Source organism: Chenopodium album, chromosome 3 (genome assembly GCF_948465745.1).
Source record: "Chenopodium album chromosome 3, dcCheAlbu1.1, whole genome shotgun sequence".
In the NCBI taxonomy this organism is placed as follows: domain Eukaryota; kingdom Viridiplantae; phylum Streptophyta; class Magnoliopsida; order Caryophyllales; family Amaranthaceae; genus Chenopodium; species Chenopodium album.
This window is the reverse complement of record NC_137836.1, coordinates 73,207,227-73,228,412: the sequence shown is the minus strand read 5'-3', so window position 1 is coordinate 73,228,412 and position 21,186 is coordinate 73,207,227. Positions and strand designations below refer to the sequence as shown.

Genomic DNA, 21,186 nt, shown 5'->3' with positions numbered 1-21,186 from the left:
GACATCAAAATTTACCAACAAAACATTTTAAGCCATACCTTAATAAAAAAATTTGTTATTGATACAACTTGCAAAATTGAAGGTCCCAAAACATACCCATATCTCATGCACATTATTCTTTTTTTTATTTTTTTTTGACAAAGGATACAAACAGATTATATATTGATACTAAAACAAATAAAATTGACTGCCGCTTCTCCTGCAATTTGATGAGCTCGATGAACACGCTGACGATCCGCCTTATGGATAGTGCAACCCTAAAAAGAAGAGCCTAGCCGTCTAATTTTCCAAATGAGCCAATGGTAATCCACATTACCTTGACCATTCCCCCGAAGAAGAGTAACGAGATTATACGAGTCCGTAAAAACGGTGATGGAATTCAACCGCTGACCCACCGCCCATTGAAGGCCATACATGCAAGCCAAGGCCTCCGCATGTAAGGCTGAAGAACACTGGCCATAGTTACTGCCTCCGAGGATACGAGCATCTAACGGATCATCATTATCTAAGCACCAACCCATCCCAGCATTTTGGGAGTCTTGAAACCAAGAGCCATCAATTTGTAGAGTATGTAAAGGCTCCCCCTGGCTAGTAAGACCAAGTTAAGCTAAGTAAAACCCAGGCGGAGAAGAAGCCCCAGCATCCCCTCCTACCGAATTAGAGGTAGAAGAGGAGTCCTCAGAGGCTGCAAAGATTGAATGAGTCTCCATAACCTCCGCAAACTGTAAATCAAAAGGCCGGGGGTAGAGGAATCCCTAAAGATCCTATCATTCCGGCATAACCACAAACCCCAAAGCATACCGACAAAGGTACCTAAGCGGAACTAGACGGGCCATCCTGACTGATAAAAAGTCGGATATAATCTTGGATCCAATCTGAGAGAGAAAGGTCTCCATAAAATTCTGAGTGGATGCCTAGGCAACCACCCCTCCAAACTGAGCGAGCATTAAAGCACATTCTGAAGATATGTTGGAGATCCTCTGGCTGTGCCTGACAAATATCGCATAAAACATCTTGAACCGGAACTCCTCTGTGATGGAGTTCAACCTTTGCTGCAACAGCCCGATGTAGCAGTTTCCACAGGAACAACTTCCATTTTGGTTGTAGCCGAAGAGACCAAAGAACTTTCCAGAATGGGTCAGAGGAAGAAAGAGTGGCCGAAGGAGAAAGCTGATCCTGTTGAAGCATGGTGTAGCCTGATTTGACCGAGTATTTACCAGATAGAGTTCTCCCCCAGTACCGAAAGTCATCCTGAGTTGTGTCTGGTTCCTCCAGAGCGAGGATTGCCGAAGCATCCGCTGGGGCGAACCAGCGGACAACTTTATCTGTATCCCACCCCAACGTGTGAGGATGGATAAAGAAACTAACAGTAGGAGTTGGCAAATTGGACACTGAAATTCCGGGCTTAAACTCAGGAACTCGGCCACTGACCCACTTAGCGGAGCCAGCAAGAGAAGATTGGTCGTTACCTATTTTCCAATTGCACCCCTGTCGTAAAAGAGAATCCGCCTTAAGTAAACCACGCAAGCCATACGAATGACGACCAGAGAATGTAGGGCCCCTGTGAGGGTTGTTGGAGAGAAAGGTCGTGCGCGCATCAAAGGCCTTTGAAATAAGCAATTGCAGATTGGAAAAGAGGCGCCACACCTGTTTCATTAGCAAAGCCTTGTTCAAGGAGGACACGCAGCGAATACCCAAGCCTCCCAATCCTCGAGGAAGGTGCATCGTTTCCTTCTTTACCCAGTGCATACCTTTTGCCTCAGAGTGCGCCCAGAAGAAGCGCAACAAAAGGGAATCAATTTTCCCAGTTACAGAGGCCGGTAATTCATAGCAAGCGAGAACATGGGAAGCCATTTCAACAAGGATAGAATTAATAAAAATCAACTTCTGTGATTGAGAAAGCCGAATTGCATTTAAACAATTAATTCTTCCAACGATTTTGTCGATTAGGAATTGAAACTGGTCTTTCTTCTTACCCACAAAGTCGATTGGAGCTCCCAAATGGTGATCAAACATCTGAACATGTTTCATCTGAAAAATAGCCCTAAACCCAGCTTGAGAATAAGCAAAAATATTCGGGCTAAACTTTATCAAGGACTTAGACAAATTGAGCTCTTCTCCCGAAATCTTAGTAAACCGTTGAATGATCTGCATGATATTAGTACAAGATGCAGACGTAGCCCGAAAGAAGATGAGCGCGTCATCCGCAAAGAATAAATGTGAGATAATAGGGCTCGATCTGGACAACTTAATTCCTTGAAAAAGCTTTAGATCCTGTCCCAAATGTAGCATACGAGAGAGTATATCCATGCAAAATAGGAAAAGATACGGAGAGATAGGATCCCCCTGTCTAAGACCACAGTGAGGTTTGAAGGTATCCGAAGCATTACCATTTACCAAGGATTTATAAGATACCGTGGCAAGGAATTGTTGGATCATCTGTAACCAGCGCGCCGGAAGGCCATATGCCTTTAAGACCTGTAAAAGGAAACTCCAATGAACTCTGTCATAGGATTTGCTCATGTCTATTTTAATCGACGCAAGCCAATTAGTGCTAGTTCTGGAACAATTGATTTTTTCCATTAGCTCATGGCTGAGGAGAATGTTATCCGTCATTACACGCCCTTGAACAAAGGCGTGCTGGGAGTCAGAAATGAGAAGGGGTAGATACTGACGCAGCCTAGCCACCAAGCATTTAGAAGCACATTTGTAGACGGTGTTACACAGGCTGATTGGTCGTAAATGGCCCATCTCAGTCGGATTGCTAATCTTAGGAATCATGACCAGGAGGGACTGATTCCACTCCTTCAAGAGAAACCCAGTTTGAAAGAAACTTTGAATACCCGTAACCACTGAAGCTCCCACAACGTCCCAGTGTGTTTTGAAAAATTCCACAGTGATCCCGTCTGGGCCTGGAGACTTACAGTTTCCTAGCGAGAACATGGTCGTACGGACCTCAGTACTCGTGAATGGACGCTCCAAATTAGAAACTTGAGAGGAATTGAGCCGAGGAAGATCTAACTCACATAGGACAGTATCTACCTCCGAGTCATAAGGAGGCATATAATCAGTTTTAAAGGTTTTCTTGAGAGATTGCATGACTACATGTTGAACGTCCTTCTGGCCATGCTGTAGGACTCCTAGATTATCGAATAAGGAGGTAATCACATTTTTCTTTTGTCGAGTCTTGATCTTTGAGAAAAGAAGTTTAGACGGGCACTCTCCTTTTAGTATCCAGTTTTTCTTACAACGCTGTCTCCAGAATTGGAGTTGTAATAGAATACTGTCTTTAGAAGTCACTATATTTGTCATGTAGAAAGAAGCATCCCTGAGTGAGTGAAGAGCCTCGCCCTCATTAGAAAGATCCTTTGAGAAGTTTTTCCAATCGACCCCCCAAAATTTCTTATTGTTAAGACACCAAGTCCTGATTAGTGACCTACCATGCCCCAGATTCTTAGAGAGAATGAACATGGGAGAGCCAGAGATGTTTCTTTTCCACGTAGAGAGGACAAAATTGTGTATTTCTTGAAAGTTCATACACCAGTTGTCCAACTGATATGGTCGGTTGGAGTGCCTTTGAAACGGGGAATCATCAAAAATAATAGCCGCATGGTCTGAAATTAGGATTGGTTGATTGAGTAAGCGACTATCTGGAAAATTGTCAAACCAATCAGAGGTCATGTAAGCCCGGTCCAAACGCTGTAAAATAAGTTGATCAACATCTCGATTATTTGTCCAAGTGTATGGTGGACCTTTGAAAGGAGTTGCAAGTAAACTTGACTGAAGTCTAAAATCTATAAAGGAGTCCCACCCCTTAATGACATTCGACCCCCCCAACTTATCATAATGGTGCTCAAATTGATTAATATCCCCAATAATCAAGCAATTAGGAGAAATAAGGAGTAAATCTAAAATTAAACTCCACACTTGGGGTCTATCTTCTACTACAGGCGCACCATAAACAAACATCACACATTTACTATTTCCATTAGTAAGCTTTATATTACAAAGAACAACATATCTACAACAAAAAACACATGAAACATCATCCGAGGCATACCCAAAAACCACTAAACCTCCACTAGAGCCATCCGAATCAACTCCAAAAACCGAAGATGGACTAGTAAAACTAAGGAGGTTAGTAACTACAGAAACAGAAACTTTAGTTTCAGAAAGAAACAAAAAGTTAGGAACAAAAGAGTGCAACAACCAACACAGATAAGGAATTTTAGGAGAACTTTGGTCATTTAGTCCCCGGCAATTCCAGGATGTGATCATCATAATCCCTTGGGGGGCTGTGAAGGGTCAGCCGCCAAACCAAAGGTGCTTGAGTGAACAGGTGAGAAGCTAGCTGACGTAGCAGAGGAGTCCACATGTAAGACCGAAGAGGAGAACCCATATGTGGATGCCTTGTGAAGCTTATACGAAGAGGCGGTAGTACATGGGTCTCCTTTCCTCTTGGAGCCCACTAAACCAAAGGAACTACCAGTAGAGCAAGTAAACCCGGCAGAAGAGCGCCTAATAACACCTAAATGAGCAGCAGTAGACACATCAGAGAGGCACTTCATTTTTTCAGCAGAACACCCAAGGGAAGTAGGCACTATGAAGCCATTTTTAATGTGCAAATTAAGGGCTTTTATCTTGCGTCTTTTCTGAGACCAAGTTGATCCAAGGTACCCAAAGTAAGGATCTTGATCATAAGAACGACATCTATGAAAATGATGATGCCGCGCCCTTTTAGAAGGCAAGTCAGGTATGTCGTTCTTTGTAGGCGAAACCGGAGTAGGCGCATTCTGCTTCTGAGCAGCAGACCTGGGAGAGAGATAAGCATCAGAATTGGCAAGCGGGTGAGCTGCTGTAGACGCCTTGTTATCATGTAACGAAAGAGACCCGGACATAGTATACGGGGTAGCATCAGCGAGAAGATCAGATGCAGCCACCTGAACAGTCGGGGGAGAGAGCGAGTCTTGATCCGATTCATCTGTGAGGTAGCTATCCTCTAGCGTTGCTGAAATGCGGAACCCCCCACCCAAAGGAGAAGAGGTTGTGGCATGATAATTCCCTGACCGAATCCCTGAGAACGGAGCATAAGGATCACCATGGGGAATAGCAGCATGCGTAGCATCGGCACTAATTGCAGCAGCGCGCATAGCCTCAACGCGATTTTCCTCAATAAACCTCAATGATGACGGATTGTGGTATGATTCAGGGGTAGTTGGGTCAGTTTCAGATGAAGAACCTTGAGCAATCCCCTGTTCCGAAGCAGAATTATAAACCGAGTCTTCTGAAGAAGAATTATCAACAACAATAAAGGAGTGGGACAAATATCCATTTTGGTAAACCCCGTTAATTGGAACGAACTCAGGCTCCAAATTATCATTATTATCCCCAGTCGCCTCAGGTAAATTAGTGTGACCATTTGGAAGATTATTTCCCCCAGGACCATTTGAATCAGAGTCAGAATTTTGTGGTTCATTTCCGCCCTGTGAATCCGAATTTTCATCATCCTGTTGATTGTTATTGTCTAGAGGTTCGTGATTATCATCATCATTATCATCTTTATTGTCATCATCATTATCCAAGTCATCATTATCCCCATTGTCACTATCATTCCCCGAACTACTATCATCGTAGTGAAAGTCTTGCGCCAAGACAAGAAGATTAACTCTGGAATTCCTATTTGTGAAAATATCCTGGAGACCCTCAACCATATTAGTGTAAAAGGGTCTATTGTTTGCATTATAAAGGACCGTTAAACCTTGTGACTCAAAGCCTTCCAAACGAGAATTTATTCTTCTTGCAACCACATAGTCCGAACTATGACAAAACTCTCTAAAGTGACCCACCAAGCCACATTTTTTACAGAACATAAACACTCCCTCATAGCGAAAATAGATCCAAATAGGGTCGTCTTCTCCCTGGACAAAGCAGCCTGGAATTAATGGTTTCGAAAGATCAACAAGCACCTGGCCCCTAAATTCTGGCTCGGCAGGAAGCCCCTCACCATCATATTCCAGCGTTTCTACTGACCCTACGAGCTTGAGAGTCTCCACAACCCACTCAGGGTCCAAAAGCCCTAGCGGGAGGCCGTACACACGAATCCAAAGCCTCGTCAAATCAAAATTAACGTTGGCCGGAATCGTATACCTATTACACCTACGAATATTGCAAATACGGGCATCCAAAACGAAAGTGTGTTGCTCAAGTAAAGCTTCTACGTCGGCCAAATTTTAGCATGCAAAAACATAATAACAACCACTACGATGAACAACAATATTACCTCGAGAGAGCCATTGAGAATCGACCATCTGTTGAACAAGTGCCCGACAAGGAGGAGTGGGACCAAAGAATCTTCCAATAACCGCTTTATTCCAATCGATATTTGCAATATAATTCTCCAACGGTTGATTTAAATAGACCCCAGATTGGTACACGGTCCAGCGATTAACATGAGCCATAACGAAGACGACAACAAACGGTAGAGTAATTAAGAAGGGGAAAGTTACAGAGCTTGGTTAAGAACAGAGGAGTAGAGCAATAAATTTTGAGTAGCAGGACGAGTAAAGAAGGAAAGAGAAGTTGGAATTTGGTAAAACAAAAATTAAACCCCTGGTATTTTCTACCCTGGACACTAATCTAACACTCAGCCATGCAAAGATCCAGGTGTCGGATCAAGGAATACCAAGAGAAGAACACATAAGAGAGGTGGGCCACAAGAGCTATCCTGGAGCGCCAAGCTTACCTCACAGATGAGGAATTTAGATTAAAAAAAACCTCACTAAAACCTGATTGGGTAGTAGAAAAGGCCCTATCACCGAATCAAAGAGAGAAAGGAATAAAGAAATCCTTAAAGAGAAGTAAATAAGGAATTAAAAGGAGGAAAAACTCCAAGAACAAGAGGTTAACCCTAAAACCCTAGGAACCGACAAGGTATTTGCTTGAGAATAAAAGACCTGCTTGCTTAGAGAGAATAAAAGACCTAAGACTTTACCTCTCATGCACATTATATTGTGTAGTAGAAGTTGCAATAATACAGTCACTTATCATATTGAACATTTGACTCATTATTACCCAATTCCGCTCCATTTCTTTTTACTTGCAACTCATCATATAAAAATACAATTTAAGAAAAAGACTTTAAAATCTAACACATGTGAAATATATTTTTCATTGGAACAACTTAAACTATAACGCCTTGAAATTTATTTTCCTTATGATGAATAATAAAAATTAATGACTTGTCCATTTATCTACTTCAATATCTTTTGCATATTTTGCTGTTCATGTGGTGAGCTTAAAAAAAAAATAATAATAATAATAATAATAATAAAAAAAAAAAATAAAAACCTTAATGTAGAATTTAGGTATTTTCCTATTGAAAGATATAAGGTGGTGGTGAAATGCAACCACAGACAATATAACACCTACCAAATAATTTGGCCATTATTGTCATGTGCATGGCTTCATTTTTATATATATACGAAGTATATATATATATATTTTTTTTTATCCTTTAATATAATAATTTTTCTGATTGGAGAAATAAACTTCCTGTAAAGTACATAATCATTTACTACTCATTTGTTTGGCTTTTGTTAAGCTGTTGACTCTTGCAGCTATCTACAATTAGCAATTTTTTTTTATTAATAAATTTATTTTTAACTTTGACTTTTGCTCTGTTTCGTTATAATGAAGGTTAAGGTAGACTTTCTTACATTAAAAAAAAAAAAAAAAAAAAAAAAGGTTAAAGCTTAGTCAGTATTCACACGAATATAGTACGGTGTTGTAGTTAACTTTGCATTGAATTTATTTTATTTGAAATAAGAAAAATGCATCTATCTGTATTTTTACAATCAATATATAATCTGTAACTAATTAATTTAAATTAAATTAAACATTGCTAGTTGCTACTGTACAGTTGTAGTGTTGTACTGTCAATACAATAACTAATTTGGTACAAGTCATAATGTTCATTAATGAATATAATGACCCTTGGAGACTTTTAATTAAAGCTGTATTTTGTTTAAAAAAAACAAAAAAAAAAAAAACTTTTACTCATGTAGGGAGGTAAGAAATCAAATGAATGAATTATGAATATTCACTTTAATAAAAATCAAATGAATATTCAGTAAATAAGTAAATTAAAGCACTTTCTTTAGTTCTTTACCACTACTACGGAAGTACGGAGTACAAATTACCTTCAAATAAATAAATACTCGGTAAAAAAGTGCAGTTTCCCTTCAAATTTAGTGATTCTATTCAATTATTCATATACAAGTATATGGTATCATAATACTATAATAGTACTGTTAACTTATAAAAAATGGACAAAAGAACTTCTTACATCTTAAATTCTTAATACTAGTAGTCTGTGAGTATAAATAAGGGAGAAAATAACCTTTTTATCTTATTGGTAACACTTTATACTTTTGTTTGTTTCTTTTCTAAAAAATAAATGTACTACATTTTTCTTTTTTTTTTTTTTTTTTTTAACTTTTCCTAACACGCATAAATCCCAGTTATTAGTTATGACTTGTGAGTATTCAAAATCATAAGAAATAAATTGGTAAATCGCTTTGAGCACACTTGTATGTTAAATAGACAAACACTAATCACAATGACAAGCAAGCCAATTGACACGTCGCAAATCCTATTAATTTCCAAATTTTTGGAGTTATTAGATAGATTTACCAAGTATTCCAAAAATCTGACGTAAACTATACTACCTCCGTTATATATTATTTGTAACGATCAGACATTTTTCCTCTCTACTTTATGTCAAATCGTTGCAAATAATATGTAACGGAGATAGTACTTTGTATTTATATCGTAATTTGAAATTTATTCGAGGCGCTCATTTCTTTAACCCGGTTCACCAAACAACTGATTCCAATCACAGATTCATACAAGAAGTAAATCCGAATACTGATGAACCAACTCTGCTTCTAAACCCACCAACCCAATTTGTTGTTTTTTGATTGTTATTGCACATTTGTAATACTATGATGAAAGTTTAAATTTAAAATTCGGTTTATACGACTAGGGGCGGGTTTTAGACCTCGGTTAATCCACAGCCAAAGCTGGATAGCTTGGACACGAGACCAAGAGAACCCATGGTTCTTACCGTCTACCAGCCTACCAACCCGACCTGAAGTTATTGTATCGAACCTGAAGTAACCCAACAGTCCAGCACGAACCTGGAGAATACAAAGGTTGATAGTTTTTTGAAAATTATAAATCTAAGAGATGATATAATCTTAAAAAATAAAAACTTAAAAAAAAAAAAGTGAGCAATTCAAGATCATTTAATGCCACCAAACATGACATATGCTAGGGATATAAAATGATGGGGACAGATGACAAGAAACAGATCTTAATACCTCTCTCTATTTTATCTTTCCATCTCAAGTACAAAAGATATAATTAACCCAGAATAAATACACATTTTTGCAACAATTTCCATCTAAACAGATCAGGAAAATGAGGGGGTAAAAAACAGATTAGCAATGTTGAGTTAGTTACCATTGATACACAAAATAATTAACTTGGAATAATAATTTAATTAGGATGTAATAAACAAAGATTACGGGGAAAAAACGAGGGATGAAAAAAGCACCCTTCTTCGCGCTCTCAGCTGGTCCATTCAACAACAGACTCCTCTACAAGTTCTTCAAGAAGCTTCCCTTCAATTTCTTTGCCGATACTGTCAACTTGTAATCTTATTTGATCATTCCACCCTTTCCCTGTAACTTCCTTCCTCACCAGCCTCTCTACCAAACTGTGGTTGTCCCCACAATCAACTGAAAGGAACTTGACCTCGCCGGGCAACAATTCCTTCATCCAGGACCACACCTTGTCTGTCAATGCTGTCCCTGTGTCACTTTCCAAGCACCCATGTCTGGGCCTAACACATGATCCACCCCAATGGCTAGCTGTGGTTCCAAAACCCGTAATGTCCACTAGTGCCGCATTAACGCAGTCAAATACGAGCTTTCTGCATGATCTTAGCTGCCTCCTTTTCGCTTCGTGTAGTGGCTCCTTGGCGGTCAGGTCAATGTACTTATCTCTCAAGAGCGGATCTAATGGGCTGTCCGGGGAATGCCATCTGGCCAAGTTTGAACCCACTTGTCCCTCATCATCGAGACCTGCCATCGTTAGTAGGGATTGAACTAAGTAGAGATATTCGACCTCATCATCCTCTGCTCCTGGGGATACAAATGGAGAACTTAGAGGATAATTGGTGGACGTTTCTGCAAAGGATTCTTCCCATGATAAGGTCCTTGCAATTGATCCGATTGGTGGTGATTTATCAATCAAATTAGACTTGCCAAGACTCAGAGGAATATGCTCTCCTGTTTTATGAACGAATGAGGAATTTTTGGTCAGTGATAATTGGCAGTAAACACAACAAATCATGTCCAAAATACAGAAAAGCTAAATACCATGCAAATGAGAATCAATGCTACGAGAACAGCCAAGTAAGGCGCTGTCATCCTCTTCAAACGGACCTTCGAGGACTGAGTTAGGGCTAGGTTGTTGTTCCTGATTCTCCCCTTGAGTTACAGGTGCCCCTGGCTGGGATACAGCAAATCCCTACAAAACCACAGAATTTACTTATAAAAATGCTATTTGTGATTGCAAAAACTTCAAAGGCATAACCAGATCACAAACAGAAGTTATTTAATAATCACAAACAGAAGTTATTTAATGATTTAAATATGAGATAAAAAAAAACTTTCAGATAAAGCATTGGTAATGCAAAAGCAGCAAGGCATATATTATACAAGACTACAAGTCATATAGGAATCATATTTACCTGCTGAGAAGAAATGCCTTGTCCAAGTCTTGTATCACTAAGATTTGTCATAACAGCCCCACTATGCAACCGCGAAGTTGGAGAGAGAACACCCTCAGAGTGATCATTGCTAGTTCTTCCAGGAGGTGCCAGGACTCCAGGAGTTTCGGCTGCTGCCAGTTGAGATTCATCATTACAAAGTGATTTATTGGACTTCTCTTTCCTAGACTTTTTATTCCTTGAGAAAAACAAGCTTGTGACCTTCCCAGTGAATGAGGTTTTTGATGCCTTTGCCTTCATTATTTCCTTCGAAAAATCCCCCTTGCAATGTGCCGGATTGGCAACTTCAACATTCAGCCTTTCTCCATAAGCTGTAGATGAAACAGGGACTGATTTTGATCTCAAAAGATTCTTGGGAGAATCAAAACCACATTCTCTTGCATCCATATTGCTATTCAAGCATGAAGTTGATCCCCTAGGATCTTGATCTTTATTGTTGTCCTCAACCTCACATATTTCAGAGTTCTTGATCTCAGAAAGAGCAAGCATTTCACCAAGCGTACTGGAACTTCTTCGAATGTGCCGTTGGTCATGATTATTATTGTTGTTGTTTCCATGTGATGCCATCATGGCCCATCTCTCAGAAAGTCTCTTTTTGGCTTCTCTACAAACTGACGACTCTGGGGAATAAGATGCACGGCTGAAAGATGACGAAGAAAATGGGCTACCAAATCTATTGACATAATCCCAAGAATGCCTTGACGTTGGCGACATAACTTCAGAATCACTAATATTTTCAGCGGCAAATTCATTTTCAGATTTTTCGAAAGAACTTTCATCCCCTGTATAGCCATTAGAAAATACGGAAGAAAGTAATGTTTCATCTCTTCGATGACCTGCCAGATTCTCACGCATCTGTTGCGTGATTTCCTTTGCCACTTCCCTTGCTTCTCGGGCCTCCTCATCCTCTGGTTCTTCAAAGAAACTTTCACTCGGTAGAACCCGCGGAGAGGATGGGGTTGAAGAGATTACTGCCTTAGGTTCATTACCCTTAGCAGGACTAGGTTTCAGCACCACTATTCGGGTGGGCTGAATAGGAGGACTATCACTAACCTTCCAGGACGATATAGTAGGCGGAAATCCCCTATGCTGGTTATCCCATGCATTGACCTGGTTTAACGAAACTTGCTTCTTTACTTGCTTTTCATTCCTCTTAGCAGGTGCATCAAATTTGTCATCGCCCACCATTTTAGAAGGTCGAAGGACAGTAATACGTTTGGTTTCTGGAGATGGAGAGATGGATTCCCCAATAATGAACTGCTGAGAAAACAAAGAATTTGGCTCTTGAAGAACTTTGAGAAATAAGTCACCGTTGGAACTCAACACATCTAAAGCTTCTTGGAACTCCTTGGTCTGTCGTAGCTTCTCATCTGTGGAAAGACGTTTTGCTTCCATAAATTTTTGACGAATGAGTGCCAACTTTTTTTCATTCACATTTTCAGCAAATCTACCCTTTTGAGGAGATTTATCTCTTCTACAGTTTGTTCTTTGAGATTGCTGCCAGATCTCATATATGTCTTTATATTCATCCTGATCTCGATAGGGATAAGCCTCACTATCAATTTGCTTGTTGAGAAAGTCTGGTTCTTCTTGCCAATATCCTACTGGTATCTCTGAATGACTTGTTCGATAATAACCTCTTGATTGAATCCTCTGGGGAGCAAAATCAGGCTGTTGCTGAGGAATCACATCAAGTCCCATCAACTTTGCTACCACATTAGGTGGCTTCTGTTTTAATTCCAAGTCCTTTGACATTTCTTGAGCTATTAACATTTTTACAGGAGTTCCATTAGTTTTTCTGTTCGATGAAGACCTCCTTAAGTCAGAGACCATCTGAAAATCAAACAAACCACAATAATAAGATTAGAATACAAACTTGACTACACTGCTACACATGATAATTATGCAAAAATTCGGGGCAACAAAATGAATCAATTAAACATCACAAAAATATTCTATTTACCACTTTATCTTCCATCTCATCTGCGTTAATGCTCGACATCCTAGAGACATCAGATCGACATCTTGATAAAGAACCTGAAAATTAATCAGCTTATTGTCATTAGAGCTAGCCCCATAGTCTTTAACCAATATATAGATTTGCAACCTTTTTTATGAGGAAAATAATAATTTGACAGCACAAACTCCACAAAAGCAGCAATGAATGACAATATATATATCAAGTAGAAGAAGATGTAAATAATCAGGTCAGGATAAACATATAGCATATATAGCATGTTCAAATGATATTAAATGATGTATTTATTTTTTTTATTTAAAAAAAACGAAGAAGAAGAAGAAGAAACTTGCTAACATTCAAGAAACAAATGAAATTCTAATTTTCATTTTTTTTATTTTTTTTTAAACAGCTTCATAATTGCATAAACTAAGATTAATACATATTACAAATAATGGACATGGACTCATGATAGCTCAATTGATGCTAGCATGCTACAAAAAAAGCAGTATGGTGCACCCCTGCATGTAATTAAGCCAAGAAACTTGGACTTCGCATCATCCAAGCTAAACTTTTACAAGGCTAAGTTAACATATAAGTTGGTTGCCAAAGAAACAATATTTGACAGTATGAGTAAAAGTAATCACCGTCATTATATGGCTTGTCAGTGAGAAGCCGGTTTCCAGACATGCTGGAAGTTAAGTCGAAGAGGTTGACCATTCTTCCCAAACATCCTGGCACGGGTTTCTCAGAACCACAAGGTTTACCATTCAGTTGAATCCCATTCATTTGAGCACCTGCCACAACATGTTTCAAACCTTAATCCCTCTATATCAGATAGTAGTAGCCGAAGCGCAATGTGAAATCACTTTACAGGGCAAACAAAGAACCAAATCAGAGCATCTAACACACTGTATTCAAATTTATGATCTTTCAGCCCTTAGAAAAACAATGCATCAATTCATACATAAATTTTGCACACCAAAACAAAACACACAGAATAACTGAGATCAAGTATCACATAAAAACTGTAACCATTGAAAGTACTAACAAAGTCGCAACCTTCTCCATCACAAATGCATGTACTCGACATCCCCGCATAGAATGAAAGAACAAACAGCAGCTCAGACAGCAAAGAATAAGAGGTAAAACATCTCGAATTTAGTTCAAAACACAGATGGGTAAGTTTCGAGAAAGATCAAATACAATGCCCACAACTTGTATCCAGGAAAACAAAACCCCATATAAACCTCCTCCTCAACAAAGACCTCTCAGTGTCAGCTGATAAAACTCCCAGAAAAAAGGCAGGGGAACAAACAGGAACAAAAGCATAGAAGAATAAAATAGGAATTTTGCAGATTAATCAGAATTATAGGGACTAATCCACTGATTTCTACTGTATACCCAAATGATATTTCACATCAAAGCTAAATAGAAAACCAACTACCCGCCAGCGTAAATCTCAAGGAAATCAATCAATCACCATCCTACAAAATTTATATTAGATTTAAATAAATAAAACCCAACTTCAGCATGATTATTCAACCCACATTCTAATCCAACCACCATGAAAAAAATAATAATTAGCTTGATTCTGGGAACTTTTACAACCCCAATATTGTAATCATTAACAAATCATAACTAAAAGTAAACCAAACTATACTATTCATATTGAAAAATTAAAAAACTAAAAAAAAAAAAAAAGAATTGATCCAGTAAAAAATTGGTTGATTGAGACCTTTTCAGTGACATTTGGAGTGAGTTGAAGCACAAACCCAGTAAATTTAAGAACATACCCAGTAAAAATTACACATCAAAATTCAGAAATCTCAAAAAAAAAAATAAAAAAAAAAATCCCAGAAATCCCCAAATTACTCAACCCACATTCCAATCTAGCCACTAAAAACTGAAAAAATTAGCTTGATTTTATCCACAATTGCATAATCGGTAAAGTATACAATGATAACCAGCCCAAAAAAAACAAAAAAACAATTATTATTAATAAATTAAAAAAATCAAGGGGAAAAGGCAAATTACAAGAAAAGCTGAATTTTTTTCCAAAAAGCAGCCAAAAAAAGAGTAAAATAAAGACAGTACACTAAACAACTAGAAAAAAAAAATGCAAATTAAAAAGGGGATAGATTCTGCAAGTACCTCAGAAAAGCTAGAAGTGAGATCGGATGAGTAAAGACAAATCCAGTAAAATTAGAGTAAATTAAATCGAACCCAGAAAAATTCTCAGAAAACCCAGAAAAATGCAGTTTTTAGAAGGAAAAATAGTGAAGAATCAATTAACATTGTTTTCCGGTGGGTAGGTAGCAGCGGATTACACGGCGGTGGAAATGGTGGTGGTAGAAAAAGGAATGAAGAGAGTAAAACTAGAAAATAAAATTGGGTATTTGTTTTGGATTTGGAATAGTTTGGGTTAAGTTAAGTTTTTCTTTCACACTACTCTTTTTCTTGCAAGTCTTATCGCTTTCTCTCTCCTAATTTTTTTGTGTGTTTGTGAGAAAAGAGGGTTATTTTGATTTTATTATTTTATTCTATTCTATTCTATATTTCTATAGAGTGTTATTTTATTTTTATTACAAGTAATTTTGCGATTTTTATATTAAATAAATAATAGAAGTAATAACAAAGTTTGGGTTTTGTCTTATTTACTTACTTTGAGAACACATTAGTATAAACCGTGTATTTTTTAGGTATTTAATTTTAAATTAATTTGATTGTTTTTTTGTGAGTGAAATATATAACGTGTGAGGATTTGATCATTTGAGGGATGTGGGGTTAGTTAATGAGTTTAGTTGGGATTTATTGTAAAATTTTGATTACGGAATAAGGGGAAGAAGAAAAGGAGTGATACAAGTTTTGTAGACTTTTTATTTTATTTTATGGAGTGTAAAAATGGAAATGTGTTTCAATAAAAACTTTTGAGTCTGAGAGCTTTTTTGTGCCGTGTGGTGTGCTGCCAAGTCAGTAAAAATAACGGATTATGCGTGCATAACGGGGTTACTATTTACTCGCATAACGGGGTTACTGGTTTTGTCAAGATTGCTTGTATTTTTTTCAGGGTTACTTGTATTTTTTTTTCAGGACTTGTATTTTTTTTTTCAGGGGTTACTTGTATTTTTTTTTCCAGGGGTTACTTGTATATTTTTTTTTCAAGAGTTACTTGTATTTTTTTTTTCAAGGGTTACTTGTATTTTTTTTCAAGATTTACTTGTATTTTTTTTTTCAGGGGTTACTTGTATTATTTTTTTCAGGGGTTACTTTTATTATTATTTTTTTCAGGGGTTACTTGTCTTTTTTTTTCTTCAGGGGTTACTTGTATTTTTTTTTTCAGGGGAACTTGTAATTTTTTTTTTCAGGGGTTACTTGTATGGGATAATTCAAGGGTTACTTGTATGAGTTACTTATTCAGGGGTTACTTATATGAGTTACTTCAAAGGTTACTTGTATGAATTACTTAGTCAAGGGTTACTTGTTACTTATTCAACGGTTGCTTGTAAGCCCCATACCAAACTAGTAACACCCTACAAGTAACCCTTGAGCAAAACTAGTAACACCCTACAAGTAATCCCTAACCAAACCAGTAACACCCTACAAGTAACCCTTGAGAAAAACTAGTAACACCCTACAAATAACCCTTAACCAAACCAGTAACACCCTACAAGTAACCCTTGACCAAAATCAGTAGCACCCTACAAGTAACCCCTGACCAAACCAGTAACACCCTACATGTAACACCTGACCAAACCAGTAACACCTACAAGTACCCCTGACCAAACTAGTAACACCATATAATTTTTGACGTAGAATGTTCGATATAAGATTCCACAAAGAAAACGAGCTCACATTTCTTTGATTCTCAACGATTTCACTACTTCAAATGTTGTTGATGATCTTAAGGATAATTAATCACAATTTTTCACAGCAATTTAACACCCAATCTCTACAATTTCGGGCTTTAATTGCAACAATTTGGCAAAGAGGAGAGAGAAAATAGGTGGAGTAGAGATATGGTTGTTGGCGATGTGTGGCTTGGCTTGAAGAAGAAGCTGAGAAAAGAGGAGAGAGAAAATGGGTAGAGTAGAGATATGGTTGTTGGTGATGTGTGATTTGGCTTGGAGAAGAAGATAAGAAAAGAAGAGAGAAGAGTTGTGGTAATTTTTTTTTTCAAAAAAAAAAAGAAAAAAAATTGAGGCTGGCCACACCGTGTGGCCAGCCACATACAAAAATTTGTGTATGAGTTTTGATCATCCATCAAAATCTAATATTTAATTTAAGAGTCGATTCAATGATGTTGCAACAAATCCCCAACCTTGCTTTCTCATTGAATCCGGCCTAAATCTAAATTCCTCCAACAAAAAAACTAATTTAAATTTCAAAAAAAAAAAAAAAAAGACAAACTAGTAAATTAGTTTCACGGGTTTGATAACTGCAACCTCCACTCTTCATCTTCCCACTATCTTGCCTAACCTCCCCTCATCAATCACAAGTTCACAACTCCTCTTTCTACATGGTGAAATAGTATGAACCGTCAAGTTGTTGAAATTTATATAGGTTAGTGCATTCTCACTTTGCAAACTATGATAACGTACTGTTGCTACATTATTATATTCCTCAATTAATTTCACAAATTTTAATGGTGTTTTAATTTATATTATTTTATCTTATGATGATATACTTTTGATATATGATGTAGTGCATTTGGGTTGATCCAGTATTTGTTGGAAATCAACCTCATCAAATCGGAATTTCATTTTGTGAGTAGTTTCACATTTTTCCTCTTCAAACGCCAATAATAATAGTTTTTGTTTGCTTTGTTGAATTGATGGTTATTATGTTTAAAATTAAGGGTAGTGCTTACTGATGTTTTTTGTGGATTTCAGCAACTAAATTATGTTGTTTTGTGCACTAGATTCATGTTTTTGGAGAATGCATATTCTTCATTGAACACCAAATTTGAGAGGCAATTATTTTGCATTTATGCCTTATACCATGTAATTTACGATTTTGTAATTTATTCAAGCAAAATATTACTTATTTGACTCAATAAATTGTAATTTGATTCAATACTTTCTATGTATTACTTCAATATGTTGTTTGGATTACTTTTGATTAGGTTTGATTCTATAGGTTTCATTATTTTGGAATTTTGACTTTTTCTTTGCCAAATTTTGTTTGCATTGTCTTATGTTGTTATACATTTGATATGAACTTATGAAGTTTGTAGTATAATTGTGATATGTTAAGTTTTGAGAGCATGGAATCAAGGATAATGATGATAGATGTACAACCTTTTGATTTTACTTATATAATAGTGTGTGAACAATTTATTAGGTAAATATTTATTAGGTTGATATGGGAAATGATTTATCATGGGAAATTATACTCCGTATTTTATGGAAAATAATTTCCCTTGCCTTTTTCTTAAGAATTGACATTTGTTTGTTTGGTTGAAGATGTAGGAACTTGCATTTCATAAGAATAAATTTTCTATGTTTTATTAGTTAGCTTATTATTTTTTAGTAAAAAGAGATTAAAATGCACAAGTTATAACTAATGATAGGATTAAAAAAAAAAAAAAACTACTCATAAAGAAGTTAAGCAATGTATAAATGGAGGGAAAAAAAATACTAATACCAAAGGTAGGTATATAGAACCTGGCTATAGATAGTAAACATAGGAGCATTCTATTAACAACATTTATAATAGATACGGGCTTACAAATAGAAATTACGGCTATTTGGAGTATTGTGGTGAAAAGTTAGAGGGGAAAAATCTTAGATTATAATATAGATTCGTACTCCATTTTTTATGTAAAACACATTATTAATCCTGAATTCCTCAATCGCGACTACATAAATGCAACGCATACATCAATAGATTGCTTTTGAGATTATAAGATGTAATAGTGATCTCCTACACTCCTATTAATAATTTTGAAGAGCAAAACTGTGTGTTATTTTTAGGTTAGTTTTTTTCTTCTTTTGTTGTTGTTTTTAATGTTAACTATTTTTGTTCAACTGACGGCTATTGACATATTACTTTTTTTTAACCTTGCTATCATTAGTTATAACCCGTGCATTAGCACGAGCACATACTAGTAATTATTAAAAAGTTAAGGATTTTTTTTTTTTTTGAAAGAAACCCAAATGAGGGCTACTATTGTTTTAAATCATTAGAAACAATGTATTTTTAAAATAAAAAACAAACTATGGAGAGAGAAGAGAGGAGAGAAAAACAACTTTCGTCGGAAGAAGAAGATCTTATGCAAGATCGAATAAAATATTTAAACGCACACTATGGAATCATCCTGGCATGACAAAGGATCAAGGTCATCAGCCTGATGATGTTGATATGGAGAATGCTGCGATGGAGAATCAACCGGAAAGGATGGAGAATCAGATGAGGAATCCCTTTAGCAGTATGGCTAAAGGAACAAATGGAGGGCTTGGATTCCAAGCAATCGATCCCCATGGGGAAAATGACCTATCTGATGGTGATAAACCATTAGATTGTGAATCTGATGATGAATCATGCCCTGATTTCCTCCTGACAAAAGAGGAAAAGAAAAGGTTGAGAGAACCATGGAGAAACGCCCTAATTATCACACTCTTTGATAAGAAGCTTAGCTATGAGGTACTTATTAAGAGGTTGAGAATCAATTGGAGTTTAAAGGGGGATATTGCGCTTACTGATGTAGGGTGTGCGTACTATATGGTGCGGTTCACAAGCATGGAAGACTATAATTTCGTGCTTACTCAAGGTCTTTGGATTATTGGAGATAGTTATCTCACAATTCGCAAATGGGTGCCCAACTTTGTGGCCGTTGATGCTCCAATTAGATTCTTAACGGCATGGGTTCAAATTCCTCAATTATCGGTTGAGTATTTTGATAAGCAATTTCTTCATAGAATAGGATCAAAAATTGGGAGAGTTATTAGCATTGATCGCAACACTGAAGCTATGAGCAGGGGACAGTATGTCCGATTCAGCATCGAAGTGGACTTGTCGAAGACATTATTATCGAAATTTCGATTAAATGGGAGGGTTTGGAAGATACAGTATGAAGGACTGGAGTTAATTTGCTTTCGGTGTGGCAAGTTAGGACATAAGGATCAAGATTGTGATCTTGAGTTAGTCTGTGATGGAGAAGGAAATCATAGATTAACCAAAAAGCAACCTATAGATGGTCAGGAGATTGCTCAGAAGCCAAGGCCAGAAGAACAGGATCAATTTGGTTCTTAGATGATAGTCCAAAGAACTACTAGGAAGTACAATGCTATTTATGTTATTTTGATGTTAACTTTTATTAGGGTTACTCCTGGAGTACAATGTGTACTCTAGGTTTATAAAATTTATGTTATTTTAATGTTAACTTTTATTATTTTAATTTATATATATGCTATTTTGAAATAAGTACGTGTTATTATATACTTGCATATTATTTTTTTACATTCAAAATCGATTATTTCATTATACTCCAACTCTATAAAATTCATGTTATTTTGATATGAACTTCTGATTATTTCAATTTATGTATATGTTATTTTTAAGTTAGTACATGTTATTTCATTCTTGCATGCTTTTTTTTTATATATACATGTTGTTGAAGTAAATAACATACTATTTTAGCAAAATAACACAAACAAAATAACAAAAGGTTTAGGCAAAAGAACTCAAACATAATTGGTATGGAGTACCTGATCCAGGAGTATGCAATACTAATTGGTTGGTGGCTGTTTTTTTTTTTATTATTAAAAAATAAAATGAACCTATCAAAATTTGACACGTGGTATATATTTAACCTACAAAAATCAGTCACCAACGAGTCAAGGTCTATTAGAAGAAGATAGAATATCAAGGTGGGTTTGTCTTGTAATAATCAAAAGGTGGGATTATATTGTCAGACCACGCAAAGGTGAGATTATTTATTTCCATTTTTCTATATATTATTACTTTCGTTATTCATTTTTTAAGCCATAATCATGATAAATTAATACCACTATTAGTTAAAGCTTTTATATGACTTCATTTTTAATATATTGAATTATATATAAATCTTTTTCACATATTTTTAAGTTTTCAACTAAAGCCTATAAGAGCTACTTACCCACTGATAAGGAAGAGTTTCTTAATGTGATTAAATTATAAAATCAAGCATGCATCAAATGCATATTATTTCCATTTTTCCTATTTATTATTACTTTCGTTATTCCTTTGTATACATGTCAATTCACTAATTTGACATAAAATTTAACACCCTTGATTTACTAACTAATAATAAACAAGAATTAAAGGAAAAATAAACAATCTTTAAATAAAATTGAGGAAGCATACACCTAAATCAGAGGTATTACCGCCACAC

The 21,186-nt window shown here is 36.5% G+C and overlaps 2 protein-coding genes across 3 annotated transcripts; both read right to left on the bottom strand.

Annotated features, from left to right (window-relative positions):
- Positions 1 to 813: 813 nt before the first annotated feature.
- On the bottom strand, positions 814 to 4,281 carry LOC145625345 (uncharacterized). Its single transcript, XM_081678405.1, has one exon. It carries the CDS (start codon positions 4,279 to 4,281, stop codon positions 814 to 816), a length of 3,468 nt encoding a protein of 1,155 aa, XP_081534531.1.
- A 5,088-nt stretch (positions 4,282 to 9,369) lies between these two features.
- Positions 9,370 to 15,362, bottom strand: LOC145624174 (uncharacterized). Of its 2 annotated transcripts, none has more exons than XM_081677151.1 (6): positions 14,967 to 15,362; positions 13,460 to 13,609; positions 12,819 to 12,892; positions 10,817 to 12,688; positions 10,509 to 10,593; positions 9,370 to 10,352 (listed from the first exon to the last, which is right to left on the bottom strand). In XM_081677151.1, the coding sequence occupies exons 2-6, from the start codon at positions 13,599 to 13,601 to the stop codon at positions 9,631 to 9,633; spliced, it is 2,895 nt and encodes a 964-aa protein (XP_081533277.1). In that variant the 5' UTR covers positions 13,602 to 13,609; positions 14,967 to 15,362; the 3' UTR covers positions 9,370 to 9,630. The 2 variants fall into 2 exon arrangements, with proteins under 2 accessions (XP_081533277.1, XP_081533276.1); XM_081677150.1 differs by having other exon boundaries at positions 10,443 to 10,593; positions 14,967 to 15,360.
- Positions 15,363 to 21,186: the final 5,824 nt, after the last annotated feature.

Coding starts and splice junctions, on each gene's coding strand:
- LOC145625345 (XM_081678405.1), bottom strand. CDS start 4,281: ATGATGATCACATCCTGGAATTGCCGGGGACTAAATGACCAAAGTTCT.
- LOC145624174 (XM_081677150.1), bottom strand. CDS start 13,601: ATGAATGGGATTCAACTGAATGGTAAACCTTGTGGTTCTGAGAAACCC. Junction 10,594..10,816: donor AAGGCATTTCTTCTCAGCAG/GTAAATATGATT, acceptor GTGGTTTTGTAG/GGATTTGCTGTATCCCAGCC. Junction 10,353..10,442: donor CATTGATTCTCATTTGCATG/GTATTTAGCTTT, acceptor TTCATAAAACAG/GAGAGCATATTCCTCTGAGT.